Genomic DNA, 22,504 nt, shown 5'->3' on the forward strand with positions numbered 1-22,504 from the left:
TGACCAGCTTTGTGAGACTCTAAAGGTCAGAGTTTCAACTTCATCTTTGCATTTCTTAGTACGATCAGACACCAATGAAAAATATCATTTCAGTGGGCACACCAACCCCTCTTTTTCTATTGGAATTAAATAGCTTCCAAAGGACATGGGCATTTGCATCTGGGCGTGCATGAAGTTTGATGTACAGGTATTTGTGTACTATAGACACAGGAACAAATGCCTATACGCTATGCCAAGTGTTTTTATTTAGTTTCTGTATCCCATTCACCACATGCTCAGTTTGCTGACAACTCCTGAAATCTAGTGATTCTACACCATGGTGCTTTCTGGGGATCAGTAATTTCTAGCGAAGTTTAGAATCATAGAATTGCCTGGGTTGGAAGGGACCTTTAAGATCTTCTAGTCCAACCATCAACCTAACTCTGACAAAAAACATCTGGAAAACTACCTCTGGGTGACAGTGAGAAGGTACTACATGATCTTTGCAGGCTCATCCTAGGAATTTCTGCCTGCAGGCTGAGGTGGGCAGAGACCGCGCAGCCTGGGTGAGCACAGCCACACCAACCCTGAACTCCTGGTGCTCAGGTCTGCCCGACGTCCAGGGCACAGGGCTGTGCCACAACTGCAAGTGCTCAGGCACACACACTCAACGAGCTTTTAGCCTACTGAAAATCCATACTCCACTGCGTTCCCTCCCATGAAAAAAAAAATAAAAATCAGCATTTTTACTGATACTCAGGTTTCTCTGCTGTACTGTCCTCAATGAAGGTAAAGCAGAAATGAAAAAAAATAACACCAATAATTTCAGTAACCTTCAGGGTCATCAGGAGCTTCATGGTCCATGTGTTTTAAGTTATAACAATTGTAAAACGAGCATGAGGGACAAAGCCCGTACAAGTCAACGGAATATACTCTGGTGACATTTACCCCGGTGGCTGTCATTGCTGAACAACAAAAGCAGCAGCGGGAATCAGACCGGAGAAGCATTTACAAAGCCTGCAGAGAACCTGCACCTTGTAATGAGTTCTGTTCTGCGGGATGCAAACTGATTCAAAATGGAACAGTGAACTGTTTGAATCATTTTGGCTTTGAGTCACCAAGAATGCACTTAATTTTGAAGAGGGACCTACATATACTTGGAGAAATGGATTTAAAATCAGTTTAAATAGGGGTGTAACACAGCATCCTGTCTCTCTTTTTTTTTAAAATCACATTATTTTCTTGTCTAGGCTTCACCCCATGGTTGTTCAGTGGCCTCTTTCCTAGTAAAGGGATGAGCCATCACCCAAGGTGCTGTGGAATGTGCGCAGACCATTTCAGGGATTTGTTTGGATGCTGCCAGTTATCAGCAACATCTGGTTAATACAGATTGTAAGTATTCCTTAATGAAGTAAATGCACCCAAAGGCCTGAGCAATGAGCACATGGTAAATACAAATATAATTCAGTTAAACAGCAATTAACCATACTGCAGTTATTAGAAATGTCCCGTTAAACTTGAGCAGAACCATGTCTGTCACACTGAATGGCAGCTATTCTTTGAAATTCTATGTTGCAAGAAAACCAGCTCATTTCATTCCATGAATAAAATCCATTTTTTTTTATTTTTTTTTTTGTGAGCAGCTGTCACTGACTTACTGAAACTATGAACTACTGAGAAGGGCTGGTAAAAAAACCTCTGTAGCAGAAACTGTATACTACATACACAGTACAGACACACTAAAGACCTCCAGCCAAACTGTAAATGCACAGAGAAACCAGACAAGTTCAGACTCAAAGAATGAGGCTCGAGGCTTCTTTAATAGAAAAAAACAAAGAAGAATTAAAAAACCCTAAGCTTATTATTATGGCAGTGACAGAAGAAACATGCCACTAATATTTTTGAACAGCATAATGAACCTGCATTAGTTTCCACTCCTGTGCAAATGTATTGTCTGAATTAGATTTATTTTTTTATACCTTTGTGGAAGTGCTGAGTGAGTTTAACATTTGTTAAGAGACACCAACCTTTGGGATCTGTCCTTTACCAAGGAAATACTGTTTGTTTCTTCCTAAGATAACCACACAGGATATTATCAGAAGCTTTTCAGATTGCTTTCTACAGCAGTATGATTCAGAAATAATAAAACAATTAGTTTTATGTTCTCATAACAAGAGAGGGAGAGACTTCCACAGATGCCCCGGCCCTACCTACAGACTGAGAGCAGTTTCGCCTTTTGCAGAGCTTGCAAAGTTAGGTAATTATGCAGGGCTAATTGTCTTTAGATGTCTCAGAGGGAGACAAGACAACATTTTAGTGCGACCAAATTGGGTAAAACACTCCTTTAGACTGCAAAGCCTGGTATAAAACACACTGATACAGTTAGAAAAACAAAGAGCACTTACTGCATGGATGGGCGAGAACTCTGACTTCATCCACAGCTATGTACCCAGGATGTCCTTTCAAAGAGACAGACTCAAATATCACCTGAAATACAAAGTAAGAAAAAGTTTTCTTAAAAAGAACAGCTACGCTAGTCATTTGGCCAGTCACCATATTTGGCTCTTATTCCAATGTCTGAGTTATTCAAGGCATTTCATCATTAATACTGAAGGGCCACCAATGCAACGCAGTATGCACATGCCCACCAAAGACGGAACATCTCTTTGATACAGAAAACAAAATGCCACAGCAACATTCATTAGGATTAGAGACAACTATGTGCTTCTTTCATTTGGAAAAGCAGAAACCCCACACCTATATTCACTTTAAGCACCAGTCCAAGAACATTAAGTGGATAATCACTTGGCATCTTGTTCTTAGTATGCCTCAAAAAGCTGGAGAATGCTGTACATGAGATAAAATTATCTTATTTCATCAATAACCCTGGCAAGGATTCTTTTGGAGAAAACCTTGATTTGGCATGTATGCCATCGCAGTATTAGAAAGCAAATTACGAGCAACAGATGATCCTGGATTCTAGTTAGTAGACTGAAGTAAGATTCTCCCAGATATAATAAAGTTGTTTCTGCCTTTCCCTGATTTAACTAACATGGCCTGAGAATGAATATTCCTAAAAATCACATCTCTACATTAATGGTACACTAATTAGCACTTTCTATTTTATTTATGTCTCCTGACAATGAAAGTATTCCACTAAGTTGTGTCTGAACAGACAGATATTTAGTTACAGATGAACAAAAGCGTCATTCTTCCCTATGGCTTTGTGATTGCACCTGGAAAACTGCCCTGATCGGGAGTATCCTGTTAGTAAAAATACAGTTAGTGATTCAGTTCCCAAAGAAATGAAGTGCTATCCTTTACCATTAAAAAAATAAATAAATAAAATGGATGGGTAGAGATGTAATGGATGTTGTCCTCTGCATTTGAAAGGGGTGTCCCCAGTTTCATTCCCTCTTATCGAGGCAACGTTCACACTGTATGAAGGTGCTCATTTTTGCAGGAGTGTACAGTCATTTTTTCAAGGACAGAGTTAATTAACGTGTTCAGCTGGCACAGTTATTACTGTTAGAGCAGTATTCCAGAGCAGCTACTTGTTTCATAGGAGAAAGTATTTTAGTAATTTGTGACCTCTAAAATCCATTACTAGAACACAAAGTTAATTACTTAAAGCCAGTTTTCAACACTTATTTCCAGCCTAAATAAAAGCTGATATTCCCCATCTGCCACTGTTGAGCCTCTTCTTCATCTCCTTCATCAGAAGACTTAATACAGTAAAAGATTCAATGATCCAAATCTGATCACTGCATGCCCAGGCTACAAAAACAGACCAGTGTGCACTTCCTAAGGACAGAATCACTGTTAATAACTTTGCTTCGCATTTGGGCTTCCAAAACCTAGTTTCTACTCATGTTTCCATGATGTCCTAAGGTCTGTTCCCCCAATTCTAAACACATCCAAATGCAAAGATCTTCTGAAATATGTCCGTAAGAAAAAAGGCATGCTAAAACCAGGGAGAACACAAAAAATAACTGGCAAAGATATAAACTAAGAAAAGCTCAAGTGCTAAAATACGTAAAAACAAAGTTATACTCAGAGGAGGGTGGACTAATAAAAGGCTGTCCAAGAAGCATTAGGAGGAAGCAAGTCTCTGAGAGATAAGGTAATCCCCAAAACATCAACAAGTTTTTTGTGTTATCAAGGTTCTTGAGAGGCTTTATAGGGACTGTATAGAGTATAATTTAAGTCCTTAGTATGGAAATTACAATTTATTTTAGAAATGAAATGCCATTCATTATAAAAATTACTGTACTGGGAAGGTCACATAAGCAACTACTGTGACTCCCTTCAGACTTGAATTAAGGTGCAACATTGCAGCTACAAAATCTTATTTCAGTTTTGCGTTTGCGTGAAACTATGAAACACAATGAACTAACTCCCAATTTCCTGCAAGACCAGAACTTGGAAAGAAAAGTTCTCCAAGACATGGGCATTAGTTAATAGTGCATGGCAAAAGTAAGCACCAATATATCCAGAATTGTCTTCTGTTAATTACTGACATGTACAGAGTCTTTAATACACCTCAATATAACTTAAGTCGGTAACAGCCAAGTCAGCTCCTAAATAACCCATGCATTTACTGTTCACATTGGTGCACAATCCACTGAAAAGAGCAAAGGGTTCCTCCCAACTGACACAATGTTGTTTTAACAGAGTATTTTATTATCTGTTCCCCTTTACACTCAGATATTCTTCTTACTTCCCGGTTCAAACTTCCACATTGTTGTCTTTTTCTCTATTTTGCAGCACCTCAGCCCTGGCAAAGCAAGAAGCACAGAAGCACATGGGTTTTCCTGAGAACAGGGAATTGAGACCTGACACGAGGAAAAGGCAGGAATCCATGCTTATGGGGCCCAGTTCTGCAAATTTCACACTGAATCTCTCATGCCCTTTTAACTTCAGTCAGAAATGCAGTATAATGGTGGAAACATGAGCATTTAACAATGCTTTACATTTAGGCAACTTCTCAGAAATAAATATAGATGACAAAATGCAAAGTTTCACTCTTAACAAACATTCTTAAACGCTCCTGAGAACTGCAAATACCAAGTCATTTCATGTTTCCTTTCCAATAAACAATCCTACCTTCCTCTGCTGCTATATCCCAGCAATGTCTGTGTTAGCAAGGCAGCCTGGCTCATCTGTTGTGGTACCACCGTTTTCTTCAGGCAGGGATCAATATCCTTCCTTGCTATACATCAAAAAACCTCTTCCTGGCAGGCTCTAGTGCTGCCCTTGGTGCATTCTGGGACTAAGTTCATCCTTATGGCAAGCAGTAATTCAAGATTACATGTATTACCTTTCTCCAAGAACTATTACAGCTTTTTCTCGCTACACTAAAAACATTAGCAGGCTGGGAATCCAAGTACGAGTATCTCTAGGGCAGATATAAATCTCCACCAGCCCCACATGCATATCTTGGCAGATGCTTTTGGATCCAGATGACTCTTATGACCCTTGCACAGAACTGCCAGACCTAAAACACGACCTCTGGCAACTAGTTTTCCACTAGTCACATCTCCGAAGTTCAAAGTACTTGTCAAAGCCTCAGATCTCGGCAGAGAGTTTCGGATTTTTTTGCCTGACTGAATTTTCGATGCACGCTGCAATTCAAGATGGTGCGGTTTCTGTGCATTGAGAGAACAATTCGCATTTTGCCTCACGCAGATTGCATTATTTAGGAAAAACGCTATTTTTTTTTCCTGTGTTACCTGGTGCTTTTGAAATACTGATCATGCTTTCAGGCCTCTTGCGTACAAGGAGTTCTCCAGGCACGTAATTTTGATTTAAAGCTGACAAATAACACTCTGACGGCACATCCTGGATGGTGAGCGTGAAAAGAGACACTCCATAGGCAACAGTAGACCCAGGCTTTTGTCACCTTCCACCTCGGGGCTCCTTTAGCCAGAAGTGTTACTTTAGGCTGCCAAATAACAGTCATTTTCACTAAGTCCTTCATTGTGTTTTCCTCTTCACTTTTGGAAGCTTAAAGTTCTGGGTTTTTTTAAAAACAAAAATTTGATTAAATGTAGAAACTCACAGGATTGCAGACCATCAACAGAAGAGGGTTTATAAAATCAGGGACCGATGATAGATTGGTCTATTGGGTCATCCATAACAGCACAATAGATCTCAAATTTTAAAAGCCACACTTAAGGAATAAGAACACAAATATAAGCCGACGGAAACATCACCCCCATTCATCAAAAAGTAAAAAAGAAACCCCTTCCATTTTCAAGGAAGGAACTACTCCTAGGCAGTTACTGCTGCCTTCTAATCTGTTCATTTTTGCGCTGCAGTGAAAAATTCTTGTTTGATTTAAAGGATTTTTTTCTCAGGAAAAGCAAACTTGACCTGCAAAAGGACTTGCAAAAGAAGTAAGTAAGGCTCAGGAAGTCTACTACCGGTATATCTAAGAGTAGGATCTCTCTTAGTGTGAGATCAGACTGTCTTTTCCAGGTTTTTCAAGCGCTGATTACCTGGGTGAAAGATCATTTGTTATCTCTGTGGAGCACCTACTCTGAAGCGAATTCCGGTTCATGCCCAGGTTCATGTTAATATGAATGGAGTAGAAGCACTTTAATATGACTTCAGAACAAGTGATGAGTTGTGCACAGCCCTTAAAACACCACTTTCCACGCATTTGCATCTCTTTATCCCTTCCTCTCACCCTGCGTAGTGTGCTCTATGTATTCTGCTGTATTCTCATTTTCAGAGGAAGAACATTAAAGCATTCTACTTCAGCTCAGATTTTATAGACCTCCTGCCTATTTAATAGAAGCAAAAAAAGAAAAAAAAATAAAATCAAGCTTTTCTACCTGCTGTTTTCTATCCACAGACTGTTTGCTGCCTTTTCATTATTAGTATCATATGTACATCAGCTTTCCCTGAAAGGTTTAGGGTGCAATTACCTCCCAGGCATATTTTTTTTTTTTTAGTCTTCAATATATAAAACAAGACAAAAAGAACACCTTCAACACCTAACAAGAAGTATGTGAGTCCACTGTGTACAATCTTACCTAATTAAGACTAAAACGATGGCTGCAAAGCTGCCACGGGAAGTTTGAAGTGGACAACAAACAAATAGCTGTAAAATTAATATAACCTAAAAACAACTTCCCTATTGCATTCCTCAACTTTGTGCCTTTTTTTTTTTTTTTTTTTTTTTCAAAAAATAAATCTCCTAACAGAACAAGTAAAACTATGTTACAAGCAGTGCTAAAACAAACAGGAGGGGAGGATGTGGTAAAGAGTATACTCATGTTGATAACGTGGTACAATATTTATTAGTGCCTTATGTACTTACAGCCTTCATATGGCCACAGGAAAAGTCCAGATGCAGAACTGAGTGAACAGATGTTCCTTCTTATGGAACCAACTCGGGGCCAAAAATAGTTTAGGCAAATTTATGCAGAGGTACAGTTACACATGGAGAGACTCAGTTGCATTTACATTTACATAGTGCCATGGAAAGTGCCAATACAAGTTTGTTTAAGTGCCAATTTCATGATCAACGTGCGGGTCTTAACTTGGCAATAATTTGACTCCCAGCAGCCTATCCATCACTCTGGGACCTGACAACTACTGAAGAAAAAGGGTAAAGCAGAAAGAACTATGTCAAGATGCCTATATAACCCTTTTGTTATATTATTGCCATATAAAAATTCATTCTCCCAGGAAAAAGTCAGGATACCCACTGCTAACAATAGCTTAGCTCACACCTTGCCAAACGATCAATGGAAAAAGAGAGAAAAATATTACAAACTCATACCTGATAAAAATGTGGCCAGAACGTACTGATGGCAAGTTCTGCTTTCACCCATCCTTCTGTAACAACCCCCGAGACGTTCCATATGGGATTGCCCTGTGGTCCTCCATTCACCTTCACGTAGACGTTGAGAGAGCCAGGGCTGGACCGGTCCCTGCTGGACAAGTAATAGTGGAAGTCGATGCAATGTGTGTCGTTCTCCTTCAGCGTGGGCAGCAGCAAGTGAGCCTTCTGCCCAGACGCCCGCCCAGAGCTGTTCACCATCATGAAGGAGCCTGGAGAGGAAAGCAAAAAGAGAAGAGAGAGTGGGTTTTGCTTGGCTTTTTCAGTAAAAACAGTTCTATGAGAAAAGTGATTTCCTTAGAAGCCAGAAAACAAAACATTCATCTGAAGAACTCAAACTAGCTATTTTATGCTAGCTGGTAGGTAACAGAAAGAAAAGACATTAAAATTGCAGGGTATATACACAAATAGATCCAGGGCCAACTAGAATCACTTTAATTAGATAACTTTAAAAAAATATCAAAATAAAAATACTATTTTGCTTTTATTATTTTATAACCTTGTGATAAAACACTCTAAACAAAAGCATATTCACACTTCAAACAGCAACGAGGCTTCTACTGCAAACAGTCCCCCAAAGGCACATTTCAATACAAAAACTCCAACAACGGACCCAATTCTCAGCTGATATTTGCCTATACGGCCCCTACCCACGTCGTGCCAATCTGTACCTGTGAACCCTGCATCCTGGCACTATAAACTTTTGAAGGTAATGTGCTAAGAAAACCCCAATTTTCAGAGCCCAAATGCATCAGGCTTGTTAGCATAACGGCAACATCTGGACCAGAAATAACGCACCAAGGACAATTACTCTTCTAGGAGGGAAGGACAGGCTGAATTTAGGAAGGGAAATACATAAGCAATTTGTGAGTTTGTTAACCTGGAAGCTTGCATGATATTAACCATGGCACTTGATGTTGAACTCACATTTGGATTCATCAAGCAGTTATTTTACAGCACATTGTGTCTCGACTCATCTCTTCACAGATGCATCAAGGTGACAAATGTTAGCAATAAGGAAAAACCTTATGAGAGTTATTTGATTCCATTCTGTTTAAAAGATCTCCTTTATGTGTGTACAGACACTCACACTCAGAAAAAGCTGAAGAAAATACCAAGACTGAGAGGGGAAATCTGTGTGTCGGCAGCCAGGCATGATAATTTTTAATCAAACGCAGCCCTCTTGACACCCTGGGTTGTGCTGCTGCCACCAAGGCAGGCTCCAAATGTATTTCTCTGCTGGCCTCTCGCAGTTCACAGAAGATTGAGTTTGAAAAGCCCTGCCTCACTTCTAACATATTGACTTTCCCTATTCCATACCATAGCAGTGTGACACTCGGAGGAGCCAGATAAACATTTTGATCAATTCTGTGCACTGAACAGCCATATATTCTATTTATATCAACGGATGCCAGCAACTTTCTCCCACAATTTTTTTTCCCTCCCCCCATGTTTATATGATATATATGCATTTTGCAAAGAACTGAAAAGCACGGATGCAGAATGAAGTCAATCTTTCAAAAAAAACCACACACACTCTAGAGACCCTGGAAAATTCAAGCACAATGCAAGTGCAGCTGGGGAAGAGGCTGTACTAAGAAATATGAAAATTTATAAGCAAGATGCTGTCTGGCAATCCTATCATTCATTTTGATACGCTGAAAATCAAAATGGTCCCAAATCAAGGAATTTCAGATTTCCAGTAAGGAATTTGAGAAACAAGCTGAATCCAAACTTTTTAATGTTTTTAATAATTGAAGTCCATAAGATGGGATCCTGACAAATGTGCACTGTTGGTCTAAATCTGCTCCCAGTCAACGACAACATCCCCTTCTTCAGTGAGTACAGCACAGATATTATTTTTAGAAACCTACCCAAATAAGCTAAAGTTTTGAAAAACTGAGATTTGGATTCTGTTTCTGTGACCTAAGATAATTTATTATCAGAAAGCCTAATTGCCAAGAGGCTTGAAGAGGCAGCACAGACTGAGAGTCACAAGGCAGCAGGCTGGAAACCTCACAGCTGCCTTTCCAAGGCTAATTATGACACTCATTTCCATGATCTCTGTCAGTACACGTAGCCTTCCTTATCTTCCCCTACAAATACAGCAGGAACAGTTGTAAGAACCACTCTTCTGCTGAGAATCTGGGAGGAAAGGCACTGTAGAACTGCTGAGTAACAGGTACAGAGGAGCACGGCAGCTGCCGAGGAACGTGCTGCCTGCAGCCTTTCAATGCCATTTTCAGAAACAGCACAAGCAACAATGAAGACAAGTTCTACGTTCACCAGATCTCATAGTTGAGGATGATGGTACAGTCAATTAAAACACTCAGTAAGAAAAAGCAGAGCTGCTGTGCATCCACAAGGGTATTGAGCAAGCGCCTGCAACACTGGGTAGGAATCCAGGAAAACTGATTTTTGCACCACCATTGATTGGCTCATAGGGCGCACCATTTCAATTCTGGGCATCTTTCTCAATTTTTATTTTTTTTTAACTTTTAAATTTGGATAATACTTGGATACCTATCCTGAAGAACTACTCTGAAGCTGTACTTCGTCTAACACAATATGGTCTTGAACTGCACTGGGGTAAGGTAAGTGTTTCAATGATAGAAAAAGTTAGGGAGTATTTCACTTCTACAGATTTATGTATAAAAATAACAACTTTCCTCTGAGAGAAAAAACATCAGCTTTTATAAAAGTTCAAGGCAATAATTACAATTTTATTTTTTTGCCACCCACAAAAAAAATGAATCACAAGCTATTTGAGGTATGACAATGGCCTTTTGTGCAACTGCTGACAATTCTAGAGAGAGTATGGAGCCTGACTCTAGTGACTGACAACACGAGCAAGTAAAACATCCATCTACCAAAAAGTACTTAGCAAAATAATTACTCTTAGTTACTAGAAAAATAGCCTTACAAACAATTGTCATATGAAAATTATTCACAGCTTCTTATTTATAGCTTATATTTTTAATACAGTATGTCTGGAGACACAGGAGAAAATACTATAAAAATGTAACGATCTCCAGTAAAGTCCTGATAAGAGGTATGATTTTATATGAAGTGGAAAAGATGAAAAAATTCCACTTATAGTGCCGTCTCTGTCAGAGAAAAGTACTCACACCTTGTTTAAATCAGTTTGTCACCTACTAACTATACCACATTCCTTACTTCTGCGGGGACTCGGCGCGGCAACTTCCAAGCTACTCCAGCCATAGCATACAACACCTCAAGCCTGGTCATCGTAGGGGCTGTAAACGGATAGTTTCATCAAGACTATAATTGACATTGGATACAAGAATATGCCGATCTACAAAATTCAGTTGTGAGTAAATTACACCTATAATTATATTCTATGAACTGGCCTCCAAATACACCCATCTGTACACGTCTTCATTTTTCTTTTTGCAGTGGGAACTTGACTGGGTATCCCATCCCGTCTCCTAGACCTTCAAAAGGTTGCTCCACGTTCTCCATGATCAACAGCCGAGATCCACTCTGCTATTATAAATGTCCATATCCAAGGAAACTTGTCTGGGCAGGATACATCACTCAGAGGTAGGTGAGAGATCATGAAAATTGCTCCCACCAGAAGAAAGAAAATTAAATTCAAAAGAGCCTTTTAAGGACAAGTGTGGTTTTCCTTACTATCCTTAATAAAAATTGACTTATTGTGATTCAGAGTCTGACAGCCTTCTTTAGACTGAACACAGAATTGAAGCTGAAGGGACTTATTCTCAATTTATAGGCCTATATGTGCAAATAAAAGAGAGACAATCTGGTCTGGCACCAACAAACCACTTGTCACATTTTCCACTCATATAAAGAACTAGGGAATGAATTAACATGTCACAAATGGAAATTATTGATCAAGGAATGACTGAAAGCCACCTAAATGTCTCCAGGCAAGAATCTGAATAAAACAAAAGGCTTCTTGGAGTAACTCTTATTTACACCATTGCATATCCAATTTTGAAAAACAATAACAGGGAAAAAAAAAAATCCTTTAGCCTCGTTGTTTTGTTTACCTCCATCCAGAAAGTTCAAACGCCATAAAGTCAACACTGAGCTGAAAAAGTGAGTTTGGGGAGAAAAATGACCTATGCTGTGGAAAAGTTCTTTTCTGTATTTATTGGACACAGAAGTATACGCTCATTAAAGCAGAATGAATATCAGGTCAATTAAATTTAGTGCTCTTGGATCAACAGGTTAGATTAATTAATATCTTGCTGGTTTTGTCCCGAATAACCAAAAATGAATGTGCTCTGTTTGGATCAGTCAGCAGCAAGGAGGATGGGAAGACGGTAAATAAATTCATTTTTAAAAATCCGTTCAAACGACAGGAACATAAAACGGCACTCTCGCATAGTTATTAAACATACCACTGAAAATTGGGGAATTAAACCATGAAGTGCTCTCTAGCTGGCCATAAATTTCAATTTTTCCCCTGCTTGGTGCATAATGATGCCTTGATAAGCGTCCTATTATTGATGCATCTGCAACATATATCCTCTTTTTGGAGCTGAAACGCTACTCTGTAGCAGATGGTGGCTATTGTGTTTACACATCAGCACTTTATGATTGCATTTTCTCACGTCTGCAGTAAAAAGAAAGCCGTAATTGAGTTTTTAATGGCTTTGCACATTGTTCATTAAGATTACATGAGTGTGTTCTGACAAATGACAGCTGAAGAAATGAGCCACTGAGAACCCCTCGTGATCACCAGACAGACCTCAGTTGATGCTGTTTCACTGTTGGCTTTGAAGAACCGTGCTGTTTAAAAGTGAAATTATAGCAACCATTCAAGACTAAATGTAAACTTGAAAAGAAAGCTGTCAAAACGCTCAACTGCAAAACCAGGCATCTAAAACCTTGAAAACCAGAATCAGGTACAGAATGTTTTTTCTAAAGAGCAAACTGCTTCCCAAAATAATGGTTTCTCCAGCAGCTCCATCAGGCGCACAAGCATGTTTTAGACACCAATTTGCTTATTTCCAAAGAACAACTCTTATCTCTAAGGAAGTAAGCCTGACATCTGTCCTTGTTAAGGTAGAACAAAGCAACGTGGAATAACGTGGGTTGAAAGGGGCCTCAGGCCAAGCCCCTGCTCAAAGCAGGGTCACCTGAGGCCAGATGAGCTTTCTCAGAGCTTTTACCTACTGAGTTTACACACCTTCCAGGAGAACTGCCCACCTCCTCCAGGAAACTTGCTCCATTGTTTGACTGCCGTCGTAGTTTTTCCTTATATTCAGTCCAAACCCTCTCATTTCAACTTATACCCTTTGTCTCTCCTCCTTCAGACACTCACTGCAGTAAAGATCCTAACGTGGTACCCCTGATAACTTCCTTGTAGGTACTTGGAGGCCACTGCTAGGTCCCTCCAAAAGCCTTCCCTGCCCCAGGCTGAACAATTCCCAGTAACTCCTCAGACACTTCCTACAGGGCAAGTGCTCCAGCCCCACAGACTTGGTAGCCTTTGTTGAACTTGCTCCAGCCCTTCATTACGATGCCCCAAATTGGGCACAGTACACTTAATGCAATCCAACGAGCGGCAACGAAAGGAGGACCACTTCCATTTGCCTCCTGGCTATGACCCTGTCAAAACAACCCAGGATGCCATTAGCCTCTCCTTTGCTGCCAGAGCATACCAGTGCCTCATGTTCATCTTGCCATCTGCCGAGGTCCTCAGGTCCTCCTCAGCAGAGCTGTTCCCCAGCCAGTTAGCCCCCAGGCTGTCTCCCCCAGGTATCGCCATATTGGTCCATACCATATTTCGTACTGGTCCATTCCTCCAGCCTGTGTCCGTCCCTCTAAATGGTGGCCATGCGCCCCATCGTATCAACTGTTCCCTCCATCTTGGTGCCATCTGCAAACAAGAGCTACCATCGAGAGCTCCATCCAAGCAGCTTTGACTCATCTAACTGCCACCACCCATCCAGACCATATGACCCTAGTTTGGAAGTGCATAAAGCTCTGTCCTGCCTCTGATATCAGCAGCCACATAGGACTTACTCTTCTGCAGTTCACCTACAGTGCCTAGAGAATTCGGATAATTTCATAATTAATCAAAAATATGAGGGAAATTAAGCTGTTCTAATTGGGTACAAAATCAATATGTTCTAAGAAGGATGCTTATGAGAATAGTAAACCGCAGTATTTACCAGAGGCTTTTTAACCTATATATGTAAGTGAATGAGTATACATCTCTGCAGCTTTAAATGATACACGAGAAGAAAAGTCTACTACTCACAAACACCCAACGCCCAAGAAAAACCTTGCCACACACCCTGTGTGGATAAATATCAAAATGAAGGACAGTTCACGGTCAAGGAGAATAAAACAGGAGAATTACATGGGCAGCTTTACAGGTATGATTTCTCATCGTACTTTTCACCACCCTTTCAAGGTGAGCTCAGACCACAGCACAGATCGCAGGGGGACACCTCTGCTGACCTCCCCTCCTGAGACATTACTGCTGGTCCTTGCCTCGTATCTATTCACCTTTTGAGCACCTTCTCTCTTCTACTGCAGCCTCCCTTCTTTAAAGGAAGGGAACTCTCAAACATCTTCTGGAAATCCATTGCATTGTTTTTGACAGTCATTTTAACAACAAAATCCAATATAGTTGCCTTTTTTTTTTTGTAAACATCAAAGTATTTCAATGTATTTGTGAAGTGTGACTTTCCTTTGCAAGAGTGCTTTGGCTTTTTCCCAGAATTTCATTCCCAATGGATTAGGGTCAGAGCCAGTTCACTATCTCCTATACTGACCTGGAAGCCCTTTACCACAGGTTTTTTTGCAGAAGGAGAGATGAAGCAAGAGGCACCTCTGCAAGCCAGCTAAGCAGCCTCATGCGTTTCCTAGTGAGGTTTCCACGTACCATGTTTTTGCATATCTTTTGGTAAAGTACTATTTATAACAGTCAAGTCAATCCGAGTGCCATAGAACAGATCTTGAAAAGCACCTATACTAAGTATGAGAAAACATGTTTAAGGATAATATAAGAAAAAAGTCCCTCTACCTCAACACTTGGTTTCACGCAGTGACAAAGTGGCCACTTTAAGCAGAACAGAAGAATCAGGGTACTGTGAAGCAAAATTTACCATTTCAAGCTTCTGACAGTCAGCTGTATCAAGATTTTTAAAGTCAAAATCTGCATCTACACCTTTCATTCATCAGCCACAGACTGATCTTCCTCCCATAATTTTTGTTCAGTCAGTCAGGAATAAGACTCTGTCAACAAGCTCTATAGTTTAATTTTACATTGTGATGGGGAAATAAATAAATAAATATTTCCATACACTTGCCTTAAACTACTGCCCCTTAATTTGCAGTTCTTATTTCATGAAAAGTTATTATTACCTACCTGCTTCACGCTTCCCACATTTTTCTATTCCTACTCTTCATATTCGTGTATAACAACTGAACAAGGTTCAGAAATCTCTGCCCCCCAACCGATGTACTCCAGGCAGCGGCGTTTGTACAAACTCAAAATTAAATAAGGTGTATCTCATAGCTGATACCCCTTTTTCAAGTATTAAGACAAAAATCAGACCCACGGGGTTTATTTCTCAAATGTGGGTCATACTGAATTAATCTACCAGTGACATAAAAAGAGTTTGATTCACAGATAAATACGAATATAGACAAGTTGAGCACAGTAAAATTCATGAAAAAACTCACTCACTTGGGAAGTTGTCGGATAATAAGAAAGTATTTTTTAAAGAGAGAATCTGCTATTTGTAAAGAGCCTTTCTTCCGGAAATTAACGTCATGAAAAGAATTACGTTGTTGGGGGCTTCTTTTGTAAGAAAAATCTTCTCTGGAAACAAAATGGATCCCGTATTACTTCAGTAGCTGCAAATATTTGCTGTGATTATTAAAATAAGGTGGAGATTGTGGTATAAATGCTTCACCTCGTCTTTCAGGGAAGATCAGCGTGTAACAAAAGTGAGTCTGGTTTGTCCATTTCCAAATGTCCTTGGGAGGGGAGAAGTTTGCAACTCTTTTGTTGTATATAAACCCAAATAACTATAGGACAATACTCCGGAAGGGAAACCAGGTTTCCCACAGTTTTGTAATTGCAAACTGCAGACTTTTTCATCAATTCCACTGAGCCATAAATGACTGCTGGCATTTTCACTGGCGTCCAGACAGGGTTCCCAGTCAATCACAGGTGTTAGCAAACTCCACTCCTTTTACAAATGTTTTCCAAGGGCTGGATAATGGTGACCCCCAGCCACCGAAAGATGCTCACAGCTCAGCAATGGCCTCCAGCCAAGTGACAGCTTCCCTTTAGTCACTCCTGAAGGAAATGCTGAAGCAAGCGACATCTACTGCAGAAGCTTTACAATCCAAAATGGGAAACGTTAAACTACCCCGACAGAAGAAACAAGATGAAAATATATCAAAGAAAACCACCGTATTTTAATGGCTTGCCTCTTTACATGCAGGTGGATCAGTGTCAGCAAGCCCCCTTCAACTATGAAATCCAGATGGGAAGAGATCAAATGACTGATCAAGTCAAGGGCTTAATTAGCAGAAGGCTTTAAGGTGGATAATGGAATTTTTGCAAGGGGCTGCAAAGCAAAGACTTGGGGATTAAATGTTTTGTCAAAAGTTTCAGAACCCCAGTTCTGACAGAAAGATGGTCTCATTAAGAGGTGGGATTCAGAGTCCAGAAGCTTTGTGGTCCACTCTAGGTTACAGCTGTCCCAGCAACACAAATTGCAATCCACCCAAAATTTGTTTGCCCATTTTTATTACTTCTATATGCTGCTTTTTTTCACTTCATGCACAGGGAAGGCCCCTGTTCATTACAGGGATGCCCTTTTAACCTTACAAGAATATTTAAATCATCAAGTGAAGAAAGCTTCTTCCCTGTTCTATTGTTAAAAGCATTCTTCTAAAAATGTAACACACGTGTAGCTCTTGGTCACATAATTCTGTGGCGTTTCCCAAGGACAGCCAATAATAGAGACTGACATATTTGCAATATAAAGCCAACATGCAGCATTCAGGTTCTGACTTCATAATTTCCTGTGACAAATGGGGATTTTTTTTCTTTGGCCTGAAGAAAATTTAACTGAAACGTGAAGGCAGAACTCTTATAAAAATAACAATGAAAAGAAGCACTTAAGAGAGTAATAGTACCCAACGTAGTAGAGGAAAGAGGAAATTTTTAAGCACAGGAAGGGCTTCTCATCTCAGTTTCTCGCAAAGGCATGCTCACTGAGCACTGCAACATGACAGAAATGACACGGCAGAAAAAAAAAAGAGAAAAAAGGGAAAAAAGAGAAAAAAAGAGGGGGAAAAAAGGCCTTTTCTCTATTGCTAGTTTTTGAGCTCAGGTACAGGCCAGAGTGGTCTCCAGTAGCCTGTGTTCAGTATGGGAAACTGTTAGATACACTGTATCAGCACATAAAGGTTAATTCACATCTGTATAGACACAAACACAGCAGTGACTATGCTTCAAGGAGTCCCAAAAGCTTGTTCTAAACATTGGACCAGACAGTTCCTGAAAGCACTGACATCTAACAATTCCAGACTATAGCAGGGACTGCACAGGACATCACGAAGTTTCATGACAATTTCTCACTCCAGTGGTGCGAGGTGATGTCCAGTGTTGTTTCCTCCTGCATCTCTAGAGCACAGTCCTTCCCGCCTTACCAATCAGCTGAAGAACATTCACAACTGATGTTTGCCAGAATAGCAGCAGAGCTCAAATCACCTTTTCGTCTTCACCAACAAACTCAAATTTGAATTTCCAGAGCAGAAATCATTGTTTGTCAACTCTTAGAAGAGAGCCACTGCTCTAAAGTTACAGCCACCTGGCAATGTTCTGCATATCTCACACTTATCTCTAGGCTCCACAGTTATTTCTAGAACTTTCTTCCCACATTTTATAAACATTTCTTTACTAAAAGATCATTTGCCACAGCTGTAAGCCTAGGTACCCTGAGAAACAAAAAACGGTGCGCGCTGTAGAGTCAGAAACAATTCTATAAATCTCAACAGTGGAAAACATTTTAATAGATTCATTGCCAGCATTCAATGTTGCTAAGGTCACTGCTGTAGAATGCTTCAAGAGTGTCCTTATTCCATTATTTATAAATATGCTACAAAATGTTTGGCAGTGCTATAAAAAGAAAAAAAGGGTCCATTAGCAATAGAGCTACACCAGTCTATCAGGTAAAGGAATCTTGTAATAATAAACATATAATTCTCTGTAAACAACAGACGAGAATGCTCTGCAATTTTAATTATACCTTCTTTGTTACATCGTCACCTCTTAAATGTGATGAAATGTACACTAAAACCTGAAAACTGAACAGGTTTTGCTGCTTTTTAATTCCAGTAGCCTGACAGCTATTTATCCTATCAATCTTATCTTAACACTTTGTTTAAATCAGTTGCCTACATTTTACCAATTAATAAAGTTTAGGTTATTAAATGGGAAATAAACAAAATAGGGGGAATGGCCATAATTCAATATAATATCTTCATTTAAAGACATTGCAGGTCTTTTTCTTAGCACCCAAGAGCTTTACTACAGATAAGCCTTGACAGGGAGGTCCCACAGCAGTGAGCTGTAGGGACATTAACCAGTTTCTGCTCAAAGCCTTTCGCAAATGCAGCTCAAGAAGGCTCAGGATTCAGCAGAATATCAAATATCTTCTTCCTACAATTTAACGTGTGGCATAAACTGCTGCCAAATGCCTCTCCCTCCCATGGAAATGGCAGTATTTCAGTAAGCACCCTCTGTATACACCCTCTGGAAAAAACCTCATCAAATTTTTAAGTTCAAGATATACAACTGCTTGTGTAATGAGCATAGTTTATAATTAGATGCTAAAGAACTCTCTTAGGATGAAATGCCACCAAGAGAAGTTCAGAGGTAGCGGTCAGTAAAGACTATACTGAAAAAGTAATTGCTCCTTAATATGCATGCCTCAGCTTGGTTTTCAAACTTACTTTAAAAATAAAATTCCGTACCTTGTTACAACCCCATGGCTAAAAATAAAAATCTCCCCAACCAGGTAGATACAGATTCAAGGAAAGCATGTTTTAGGTTGGTGACTACAAGCAATGAAATAATTAAATCACTGTATCTCAGCTGCTGCAACATCAACTCTCCTTGGAGGGGGCAGCAAGACAGAGTCAAAATTCTGCTGCCTCTCGTTATGAAAACTGTCAACAGAAATAGGATTTGATATTTCTAAATGTACATGACATGCACAAAATTAGGATTATAATTTCTGTTTCAAAAGCTGTCTTTTCCATGAATGTCTGGTATATGTAATGGTCAACATACATAAAAAACCCCTAATAAAATATGATTGTCCTCATAGACTATCTATTCTGCATTATCCAGATAAAATGGTTGATCGATTTAAAACATTAAAAACAGTCCTTTTCCAGGGTACCCTTTGCTCTCTACTTTTATTTTGCATTGATTCTGTTTTCCAACTCTGGTTTGTCTCTGGACACATTTTTTCACTTTTGCCTAATTCTAACATCGTTTTAAAAGATGAAAGACAGACTACAAATTCCATTACACCGCCTTCTCCCGTTCCAAGGACACAACAGGTATCTGTTGGATGCAACCTCATGCGTGAGAGGTGTGTGGATGGATGGCTCAAGGTTCACAATGAGTTCAATTTAATTTGTTTTAATTTGGCTACTGTAAAGCCACTGAGATCGAATACTATCTCTTACAGTCTGCATCAAAGCTGACTGCGTGTCTCCAACGCCTCATGAGATCATCAGCTGAGACAACTCTGTCCATTGCTTCCCGTTCTTGATAAGTTAATAAACCATGCTGATCTTCTTGCTATTGTGTTTAATTAAAACTGACACAAAATCTAAATTTCTGGGCCAGTTGGACCCTAAAGGTTGAACCAGTGAGGACTTTCTGTAGACACTCTAGACTTGCCTTTGGCATCAGCAAGACAGCTGCCAGAAGTATTTTGGTGAAAATGTTACTTTACTAGGAAGTACTGAACTCCATGTAGTTCAAGCACATCCTTGTTTTCAATATATTGGACTCTTTGTTTGTATAATCATTAAAGACAAATGGCCAGATATTTTTATTACATAATTCTAGAGTATTAGAAGTGGTTTACGTATCAGCCAGAATTAAAAATCTCATTAGCAGGATGCAGCTATATTTCTAGCCAACATCCATGATCTCTGCAACTTGTGTAAAGCTTCCATATGTTTTGTATATGTAACATTTTCTAGGAAACTGCAGAGGGATTATTACCTTGTGACATATCTGTGACAGAAAACACATATTAAACGTAATGCCAAAAGGCAACTATAGCAAATGATGTCTGAAGAGGAATTGTTTCTCAAACAGTTTGTTTTTGCAGAACTGTGTTCGAACCATATGGTCACTTATTTACACATTTAAGAAATCAACAGTAGGGCTCGAAACTCAGAACATGTTAAAGGTTATACACTGAGCTATTTTCTGCATCAAATTTCCAACTTTGCTGAGCTCAGTTTCAGTGAAGTGTTGGGTGCTGTTGAAGTCAGTGATGCTATTCTGGGTGTACTGGGGTATAGCCAAGGATGGGATTTGGCACAGTGAATTCAGAAAATAATTAAGGCCATCCCACAAGCCACCCCACGGTATGGCAGCACGAGAATTTCTCAAAAGGAGCAGCTCCAAACTGCAAAAGCAGCGGCTGATGCAGGGCTCCGTGGAGGCGTTATGGGCACAGGAGAAAGAAGCCTCACTCATTCCAACCCACACCTCTACCAGCTGTGAGCACCATCACTTGCTCATTCCCATGGGAACTAAATGAGACCAGATTCTTCTTTAAATGGGCAAGTTTGTTTGGCCATCTTAACTCCTGTTATAATCACAGCAACCTAAACAGAGGTGTTACTACCAGCCCCGTCTTTTTCAGGGGTACCGCACTGTTCGCGTGGACACCTTCTCGCTGAATCTTACTGACATATTTCAAGAAGAGAAAAGGAAATGCCACCTTGAAACAGCTCAGTTGCCAACAGTGGCTAGTACCAGCATTCAGAGAAGGTGCCTAAGTCTCCATGATAAAATACTAATTTAATCCATATAGAAGATATTTCTCCATAACATGATTAATTTGGTGACTGTCTCATGACACAAGACAGTATTTGCGCTTAAAAAAAAATCCCCAAAGGTGTAGCTGCGATAAAGATTATTAAACTAGATCCATCATTACACAAAAGTCTAATCATTATTTAAGTAAACATCTGATAGTTACTGAAACTTGACAAATATTATTACTCAAATAACTTGACAGTTGTGTTCAGTAACAAAGCATTTCTTTGAGCCGCCTGAAATATGTTGCCTTTAAGCCACTGTGTAAGTCCCCATGTTTTAATCAAACAAATATGCTCAATACACTTAACGTACACAGATCTGTAATATTTTATTATGACTCGCTTCTTGGGGTTTTTGATATTAGGCAGCAACAGGATTACCAGTATCTACAAAGGCTATTATTCCTGTGTGCTTTTTTGAGCCCAGCTGGATGCCTGTGTAAATATTTTTTACTAAATAGTTCAAAAGTACACAGAGATTTATTTCCTGTGGACTGCAGTTCATTTAGAACCTAACAGTGTTATATGCATGATGTCCAATTTTTATTAGAAATTAATGGTATCTGCTGAATCACATTTTCTGGTCAAGATTTTCCTGGTGAAAGCCAACAGGGCTGCGTTCTACAACACCCATGCTGAGCTCTGCAGGTGATGGCAGAGTGACTGGGTACCACTGCTTGGATGGAAACCTCAAGTATTGTACCCGGTGAGTTCCTTGATCCAACCTCTTTCCCCACTAAGTAAGTTTTATGTAGTACCTGCCACACCAAAAGGACTGGTTTATAAGGTCATAAACACATTGAACTGATGAGGAGGGTTTCACTTAAGTAAAAGGTAAATATAATCACATTACGAACATTGCACCAGCTCTTGGCACTTCACTTAAATGGATGGAGCAAAAAATCGCAGACAACACTGAGCTTGCAAAGAGCTTTTTCAGTTTGCAGAGTTTAACACGAGCAGCAGCCACTCGCTCGCCTCCCTTCCCCCCCAGGAAGAGTAAGGAGAAGAGGGAGAAAAGGAGGGGAAAGGAAAAAAACCCTCATGGGTTGAGGCAAAGCCATTTTAATAGAACAGTATCAGAAAAGGAAAATAACAATAATAACAACGACACAAGTCACTCTCACCACTCAGTGAATTAACACAGTCCCAAGCAGTGATTGCTGATTCCCAGCCCCCCCAGCATCTATACTGAGCATGATGTCTATGGTATGGAATATTCCAGCAGCCATCCCATCCCTCTGTCTAGGCTTCTTCCCAGCTTCTATGGGAGGCTGAAAAGACTCCTTGGAAACTATAAACATCGCCTAGCAACAACTAAAACAATATGTATTATTGACATTGCTTTTATAGCAAATCTGAAACACAACAACCACTAGAAAGAAAATTAACTCTGGCGCAGCTGAAACCAGAACAAGACTTAACAAGACTTCATAATATTAACCAGAAATCATGAGATACACGTGAGACAGCCCCAACCTATCCCAAGTATGCCAGCCCTCAGATTGTCTCAAGTTCCTCACAGCTCTCAACAAGCTTTTCTGTCAGTGCCGCACTGCTTATTTAATTGCT

The 22,504-nt window shown here is 39.8% G+C and overlaps 1 protein-coding gene across 1 annotated transcript in view; it reads right to left on the minus strand.

Moving 5' to 3' along the window:
• Positions 1 to 22,504, minus strand: part of PTPRT (protein tyrosine phosphatase receptor type T) — a 477,289-nt gene that overhangs the window by 281,668 nt on the left and 173,117 nt on the right. The window contains exons 3-4 of the mRNA XM_074157294.1: positions 7,772 to 8,043; positions 2,385 to 2,466 (exon numbers count right to left, since the gene is read on the minus strand). Of these exons, the coding sequence (XP_074013395.1) occupies positions 2,385 to 2,466; positions 7,772 to 8,043 (354 nt within the window). The remainder of the gene's footprint in view (positions 1 to 2,384; positions 2,467 to 7,771; positions 8,044 to 22,504) is intronic.

Source organism: Numenius arquata, chromosome 12 (genome assembly GCF_964106895.1).
Source record: "Numenius arquata chromosome 12, bNumArq3.hap1.1, whole genome shotgun sequence".
Lineage (NCBI taxonomy): Eukaryota > Metazoa > Chordata > Aves > Charadriiformes > Scolopacidae > Numenius > Numenius arquata.